The 8,624-nt window shown below is 54.4% G+C and overlaps 1 protein-coding gene across 1 annotated transcript in view; it reads right to left on the bottom strand.

Moving 5' to 3' along the window:
• Positions 1–6,405: 6,405 nt before the first annotated feature.
• Positions 6,406–8,624, bottom strand: part of LOC116937403 (type-1 angiotensin II receptor-associated protein) — a 52,658-nt gene continuing 50,439 nt past the window's right edge. Inside the window, exon 6 of the mRNA XM_076058461.1 lies at positions 6,406–6,645. Coding sequence (XP_075914576.1) covers positions 6,452–6,645 — 194 coding nt within the window. The 3' untranslated portion in view covers positions 6,406–6,451. The remainder of the gene's footprint in view (positions 6,646–8,624) is intronic.

Below are 8,624 nucleotides of genomic sequence, written 5' to 3'. Positions count from 1 at the left end.
GTGAGTGAGTGAGTGAACGAGCGAGTGAACGAGCGAGTGAAGGAGCGAGTGAATGAGGGATTGAACGAGTGAGCGAGGGAGTGAGTGAACGAGTAAGTGAATGAGCGAGTGAGCGAGGGAGTGAACGAGCGAGGGAGTGAGTGAACGAGCGAGGGAGTGAATGAACGAGCGAGGGAGTGAGTGAACGAGCGAGTGAACGAGTGAGGGAGCGAGGGAGTGGATGAGCAAGTGAGTGAATGAGCGAGGGAGTGAACGAGGGAGTGAGTGAGCGAGTGAGTGAGCGAGGGAGCGGATGAGCAAGTGAGTGAATGAGCGAGGGAGTGAGTGAATGAGCGAAGGAGTGAGTGAATGAGCAGGGGAGTGAGTGAACGAGCGAGTGAACGAGTGAGGGAGCGAGGGAGCAGATGAGCAAGTGAGTGAATGAGCGAGGGAGTGAGTGAACGAGCGAGTGAACGAGTGAGTGAGCGAGGCAGCAGATGAGCAAGTGAGTGAATGAGCGAGGGAGTGAGTGAACGAGCGAGTGAATGAGGGAGTGAGTGAGCAAGCGAGTCAACGGGCAAGTGAGCGAGGGAGTAAGTGAGCGAGTGAGCGAGCGAGGGAGTGAGTGAATGAGTGAGTGAGGGAGCGAGTGAACGAGGGAGTGAACGAGCGAGTGAGTGAACGAGATAGTAAGTGAACGAGCGAGTGAGCGAGGGAGTGAACGAGCGAGTAAGTGAGCGAGTGAGCGAGCGAGGGAGTGAGTGAATGAGTGAGTGAGGGAGCGAGTGAACGAGGGCATGAACGAGTGAACGAGCGAGTGAGTGAACGAGATAGTAAGTGAACGAGCAAGTGAGCGAGGGAGTGAACGAGGGAGTGAGGGAGCGAGTGAACCAGCGAGTGAGTGAACGGGTGAGTGAGGGAGTGAGTGAACGAGTAAGTGAACGAGCGAGGTAGTAAGTGAACGAGCGAGTGAACGAGTGAGCGAGGGAGTGAGTGAATGAGTGAGTGAGGGAGCGAGTGAACGAGGGAGTGAACGAGTGAACGAGCGAGTGAGTGAACGAGATAGTAAGTGAACGAGCGAGTGAGCGAGGGAGTGAACGAGCGAGTGAGGGAGCGAGTGAACGAGCGAGTGAATGAGGGATTGAACGAGTGAGCGAGGGAGTGAGTGAACGAGTAAGTGAACGAGCGAGTGAGCGAGGGAGTAAGTGAACGAGCGAGTGAGCGAGGTAGTGAGTGAACGAGCGAGTGAGCGAGGGAGTGAGTGAATGAGGAATTGAACGAGCAGGTGAAGTAGGGATTGAACGAGCGGGTGAACGATTGAGTGAGCGAGCGAGTGAATGAGCGGGTGAACGAGCGGGGGAACGAGCGGGTGAACGAGCGGGTGAGCGGGTGAACGAGTGAGTGAACGATTGAGTGAGCGAGCGAGTGAACGAGCGGGTGAACGAGCGGGTGAACGAGCGGGTGAACGAGGGATTGAGTGAACGAGTGAGTGAGTGAACAATTGAGTGAGCGAGCGAACGAGAGGGTGAACGAGGGATTGAACGAGTGAGTGAGTGAATGATTGAGTGAGCCAGTGAGCGAGCGAGTGAACGAGCGGGGGAACGAGTGGGTGAACGAGCGGGTGAACGAGCAAGCGGGTGAACGAGTGAATGAGTGAGTGAACGATTGAGTGACCGAGCGAGTGAACGAGCGGGTGAACGAGCGGGTCAACGAGGGATTGAGTGAACGAGTGAATGAGTGAACGATTGAGTGAGCGAGTGAACGAGCGGGTGAACGAGCGGGTGAACGAGGGATTGAACGAGCGAGTGAGTGAACGATTGAGTGAGCAAGCGAACGAGCAGGTGAACAACCGGGTGAACGAGGGATTGAACGAGCGAGTGAGTGAACGATTGAGTGAACGAGCGGCTGAACGAGCGAGTGAACGAGCGGGTAAGCGAGGGATTGAGTGAACAAGTGAGTGGGTGAACGAGTGAGTGAACGATTGAGTGAGCGAGTGAACGAGCGGGTGAACGAGGGATTGAACGAGCGAGTGAGTGAACGATTGAGTGAGCGAGCGAGTGAACGAGCGGGTGAACGAGCGGGTGAACGAGCGAGTGAGTGAACGAGTGAGTGAGCGAGTGAGTGAGCGAGCGAGTGAACGAGGGATTGAACGAGCGGGTGAGTGAGCGAGTGAGCGAGTGAGCGTGGGGCCTGCTCACCGCTCGCCAGAGGCAAACGACCCCCCCAGTGGGGGAGCCTCTACAGACCGCCGGGGCCAACTGCCACTGCTGCCAACTGCCAACTGCTGCCAACTGCTGCCAACTGCCACTGCTGCCAACTGCTGCCAATTGCCACTGCTGCCAACTGCCAACTGCTGCCAACTGCCACTGCTGCCAACTGCTGCCAACTGCTGCCAACTGCCACTGCCGCCAACTGCCACTGCTGCCAACTGCTGCCAACTGCCAACTGCTGCCAACTGCCACTGCTGCCAACTGCCACTGCTGCCAACTGCTGCCAACTGCCACAGCTGCCACTGCTGCCAACTGCCACTGCTGCCAACTGCTGCCAACAGCTGCCAACTGCCACTGCTGCCAACTGCTGCCAACAGCTGCCAACTGCCACTGCTGCCAACTGCCACTGCTGCCAACTGCTGCCAACTGCCACTGCTGCCAACTGCTGCCAACTGCTGCCAACTGCCACTGCTGCCAACTGCTGCCAACTGCCACTGCTGCCAACTGCCACTGCTGCCAACTGCTGCCAACTGCTGCCAACTCCTACCAACTGCCACTGCCGCCAACTGCCACTGCTGCCAACTGCCACTGCCACCAACTGCCACTGCTGCCAACTGCCACTGCTGCCAACAGCTGCCAACTGCCACAGCTGCCAACTGCCAAAGCTGCCAACTGCCACTGCTGCCCACTGCCACCAACTGCCAACTGCTGCCAACTGCTGCCAACTGCCAACTGCTACCAACTGCCACTGCTGCCAACTGCCAACTGCTACCAACTGTCACTGCTGCCAACTGCCAACTGCTACCAACTGCCACTGCTGCCAACTGCTGCCAACTGCCACTGCTGCCAATTGCCACTGCTGCCAACTGCTGCCCACTGCCACCAACTGCCACCAACTGCCACTGCTGCCAACTGCTGCCAACTGCTGCCCACTGCCACCAACTGCCAACTGCTGCCAACTGCTGCCAACTGCCACTGCTGCCAACTGCTGCCAACTGCCACTGCTGCCAACTGCCACTGCTGCCAACTGCCACTGCTGCCAACTGCTGCCAACTGCGACTGCTGCCAACTGCTGCCAACTGCCAACTGCTGCCAACTGCTGCCAACAGCTGCCAACTGCCACTGCTGCCAACTGCCAACTGCTGCCAACTGCCACTGCTGCCAACTGCCAACTGCTGCCAACAGCTGCCAACTGCCACTGCTGCCAACTGAAGGAGGCTACTTGTGTTGTGGCCGAAACCCCGCCCCCCTCCCCTCGTCACAAATCTCTGACCCCGCCCACCCCCCCCCCCCCTTAGGTGCGTGACGTCATTTAGGGACGGCCCCTGATTGGTGGCGGATTTTAAGGACGATCTGAACCCCAAAAATGAACCTTCATTATTGATATTGGTTGGCAATATCTGCAACCTATTGAAAAAGAGGTCGCGTTGTTCGTGAGCCATAGAAAATGTATTTTATTTAAAGCAACACGCTCCATCATCAGCAGCAGCATCATCATTATAATCATTAACAGTAGCATTAATTGATCTTATAAACATCGTCGAAACGTAACGGCCATCAAACAACCATCATCACCACCACAACAATAACATATCACTGTCACCGTCATCATCACAGCATCATCACAATTACCACCACCACCATCACAACCATCACCACCATCACAACCATCACCAGCACCACCATCACAATCTCCACCATTACAACCATCATCATCACCCCCAGCACCACCATCATCACAGCCATCACCATCATCATCACAATCTCCACCAACAACACCACCATCATCACAATCTCCACCATTAACACCACCACCATCATCACAATCTCCACCATCACCACCACCATCATCACAATCTCCACCATCAACACCACCACCACCATCATCACAATCTCCACCATCAACACCACCACCACCATCATCATTTACAACACCACCATCATCACAATCTCCACCATCATCACAATCTCCACCAGCAACACCACCACCATCAACACCACCACCACCACCATCATCACAATCTCCACCATCAACACCACCATCACAATCTCCACCATCACCACCATCATCATCACAATCTCCACCATCATCACCACCACCACCATCATCACAATCTCCACCATCAACACCACAATCTCCACCATCAACAACACCACCATCATTTACAACACCAACACCACCACCATCACCACAGCAGCTCAGCTCTGAAACCTCCTAAATCGGTTGATCTGCGGCTCACTAACAGCACTTAGGATTCGTCGATTATATAACAAAGTGATAATAATGATGATTATAATAATTCTCATCACTTGAATCATTTCTAAAGCGCGCCCGTGCCGTGTGGGAGACAAAGGCGGCCGGGAATGACGCTGCCGTGCCGATAGCCGTCGATGGCAGTGCCACCACCACCGCAGCACTTGCCCCTACAGCCTGCGAGAGGCTACACGGGGGAGCTTTGCCTGTGTGTCTGTGTGTACGTGTGTGTGTCAGTGTGTACGTGTGTCTGTCAGTGTGTACGTGTGTGTGTCTGTCAGTGTGTACGTGTCTGTGTGTACGTGTGTGTCTGTGTGTACGTGTGTGTGTCTGTGTGTGTGTCTGTGTGTGTGTACGTGTCTGTGTGTGTGTACGTGTGTCTGTGTGTGTGTACGTTTGTGTGTGTCTGTGTGTACGTGTGTCTGTGTGTGTGTACGTGTGTGTGTCTGTGTGTACGTGTGTCTGTGTCTGTACGTGTGTGTCTGTGTGTACGTGTCTACGTGTGTCTGTGTGTACGTGTGTGTGTACGTGTGTGTCTGTGTGTACGTGTGTGTGTACGTGTGTGTGTGTGTACGTGTGTCTGTGTGTACGTGTCTGTGTGTGTGTGTACGTGTGTGTGTCTGTGTGTGTCCGTGTGTACGTGTGTGTGTGCGTGCACAGTGACAGCGATTATCTGAGCCGGTCCTGGGCCTCCCCTAGGTCGACTCAGCCTCAAATGAGTGACCTGGTGTAGCGGTGGTGGTGGTGTAGTAGTGGTGGTGGTGTAGCGGTGGTGGTGGTGTGGTGGTGGTGTAGCGGTGGTGGTGGTGTAGTAGTGGTGGTGGTGTAGCGGTGGTGGTGGTGTGGTGGTGGTGGTGTAGTGGTGGTGGTGTAGTGGTGGTGGTGTAGTGGTGGTGGTGTGGTGAACATCGCTAGCACTGGAGGAGAGACAAAGGCGGCCGGGCGTGGTGCTGCTGTGCCACCCACCCCCTCTGTGTGTGACCCACAGAGCCCCGGTAGCCTTCATAGACCCTGCTACTCGCTAGCACAGCACTTGCCCCTACAGCCTGTTACAGGCTACACGGGGGAGCTTTGTCTTTGTGGACGTTCAAACTTCACGGCGAAGGTGACAACCCTAGCCCCGCCCCCCACGCCCCGACCCTACTACCCTCCCAGCCCCGCCCCTACCCCCGCAGCCCCGCCCCTACTACCACCCCACGCCCCGCCCCTACTAACCCCCCAGCCCCTACCACCGCCCCACGCCCCGCCCCTACCACCCCCACGCCCCGCCCCTACCCCCCAGCCCCGCCCCTACCACCCCCCACGCCCCGCCCCTACCCCCCAACCCCGCCCCTACCACCCCCCCAGCCCCGCCCCCCCTGATCCCCCCCCCCCCAAAAACAAACAAAAGTTTTGATATTCAACAACAAACAACAACAACTAAGTTGTGGCTTTGTTGTTGTAGTTGTTGTGATTGTTGTTTGTTGTTGTTGTTTGTTGTTTTTTATTGTTGTTTGTTGTTGTTGTTTATTGTTGTTGTTTATTGTTGTTGTTGTTTTTTTATTGTTGTTGTTTGTTGTTGTTTATTGTTGTTGTTTATTGTTGTTGTTGTTTTTTTATTGTTGTTGTTTGTTGTTGTTTATTGTTGTTGTTGTTTTTTTGTTGTTGTTTATTGTTGTTTGTTGTTTATTGTTGTTGTTTATTGTTGTTGTTGTTTTTTATTGTTGTTGTTGTTTATTGTTGTTGTTTTTTATTGTTGTTGTTTGTTGTTGTTTATTGTTGTTGTTTGTTGTTGTTGTGGTTGTTTGTTGTTGTTATTGTTGTGGTTGTTTGTGTTGTTGTTTGTGTTGTTGTTTGTGTTGTTGTTGTTTGTGTTGTTGTTGATGTTGTTGTTGTTGTTGTGGTTGTTGTGGTTGTTGATGTTGTTGATGTTGTGGTTGTTGTTGTTGTTGATGTTGTGGTTGTTGTTTATTGTGATTGTGTTTGTTGTTGTTGTGGTTTGTTGTTGTTGTTGTTGAATGGCTGTCGATCAGTACTGCGGGGAGGGGGCCAGAGTGGTGGGGGGGGCAAATTGGTGGGGGGGGGCAAATTGGTGGGGGGGGGCAAATTGGTGGGGGGAGCCTGAAGCAGCCAGGGGAGGTGGGGGGCTGCCCCCCAGGAGGTGGGGGGCATCGGAGTCAGCGATGGGCTCATAGTCAGCACGCCTCGTGGGGGGAGAGAGGCCTGGGGGGAGGGGGGAAGAGGGGGAGGGGGGGGAGGGGAGGGGCGGGGGGGAGGGGCGGGGGGGAGAGGGGCGGGGGGAGAGGGGGAGGGGCGGGGGGAGAGATTGGCAAATGTCTCACCAGATGACAAGATCAGCCACTCAGCCACTCACTCAGCCACTCACTCACTCAGTCACTCAGTCACTCACTCACTCAGTCACTCAGTTACTCACTCAGCCACTCAGCCACTCATTCACTCAGCCACTCACTCACTCGCTCACTCAGTCACTCAGCCACTCACTCACTCAGTCACTCACTCGCTCATCCACTCGCTCACTCATTCAGTCACTCACTCAGTCACTCACTCAGCCACTCACTCAGTCACTCAGTCACTCACTCACTCGCTCATCCACTCGCTCACTCACTCAGTCACTCACTCAGTCACTCACTCACTCATCCACTCACTCACTCACTCAGCCACTCACTCACTCAGTCACTCACTCATCCACTCAGCCACTCACTCACTCAGTCACTCACTCATCCACTCACTCAGTCACTCAGCCACTCACTCACTCAGTCACTCACTCATCCACTCATCTACTCGCTCACTCACTCAGTCACTCACTCAGTCACTCACTCAGCCACTCACTCACTCGCTCATCCACTCGCTCACTCACTCAGTCACTCACTCACTCAGTCACTCACTCATCCACTCACTCAGTCACTCAGCCACTCACTCACTCAGTCACTCACTCATCCACTCACTCGCTCATCCACTCGCTCACTCACTCAGTCACTCACTCAGCCACTCACTCACTCAGTCACTCAGTTACTCACTCAGCCACTCACTCGCTCAGTCACTCACTCAGCCACTCACTCACTCAGTCACTCACTCAGTCACTCAGTTACTCACTCAGCCACTCACTCAGTCACTCACTCATCCACTCACTCAGTCACTCAGCCACTCACTCACTCAGTCACTCACTCATCCACTCACTCGCTCATCCACTCGCTCACTCACTCAGTCACTCACTCACTCAGCCACTCACTCGCTCATCCACTCGCTCACTCACTCAGCCACTCACTCACTCAGTCACTACGTTACTCACTCAGCCACTCACTCGCTCATCCACTCGCTCACTCACTCAGTCACTCACTCAGCCACTCACTCACTCAGTCACTCAGTTACTCACTCAGCCACTCACTCGCTCATCCACTTGCTCACTCACTCAGTCACTCACTCAGCCACTCACTCAGTCACTCAGTTACTCACTCAGCCACTCACTCGCTCATCCACTCGCTCACTCACTCAGTCACTCACTCAGCCACTCACTCAGTCACTCAGCCACTCACTCACTCAGTCACTCAGTTACTCACTCAGCCACTCACTCACTCGCTCAGCCACTCACTCACTCGCTCACTCAGCCACTCACTCACTCACTCAGCCACTCAGCCACTCACTCGCTCACTCACTCAGCCACTCACTCACTCAGCCACTCACTTACTCACTCACTCAGTCACTCACTCGCTCGTTCACTCGGCCACTCACTCGCTCACTCACTCAGCCACTCACTTACTCGCTCACTCACTCACTCAGTCACTCATTCAGCCACTCATTCACTCACTCAGCCACTCAATCACTCAGCCACTCACTCATTCGGCCACTCACTCACTCAGCCACTCACTCGGCCACTCACTCACTCAGTCACTCATTCAGCCACTCATTCACTCACTCAGCCACTCACTCATTCGGCCACTCACTCATTCAGTCACTCAATCAATCGGCCACTCACTCACTCGGCCACTCACTCACTCATCCACTCACTCAGCCACTCACTCACTCAACTACTCACTCATTCAGCCACTCACTCACTCAGCCACTCACTCAGCCACTCACTCACTCAACTACTCACTCATTCAGCAACTCACTCACTCAGCCACTCACTCAGCCACTCACTCATCAACTCACTCAATCAGCCACTCACTCACTCAGGCACTCAC

Source organism: Petromyzon marinus, assembly GCF_048934315.1.
Source record: "Petromyzon marinus isolate PM22_M1 ecotype Great Lakes invasive population chromosome 75 unlocalized genomic scaffold, UKy_Petmar_22M1.pri1.0 chr75_unloc.2, whole genome shotgun sequence".
Lineage (NCBI taxonomy): Eukaryota > Metazoa > Chordata > Hyperoartia > Petromyzontiformes > Petromyzontidae > Petromyzon > Petromyzon marinus.
The sequence above is the reverse complement of the archived record's forward strand: the minus strand, read 5'-3'. Positions and strand labels throughout refer to the sequence as shown.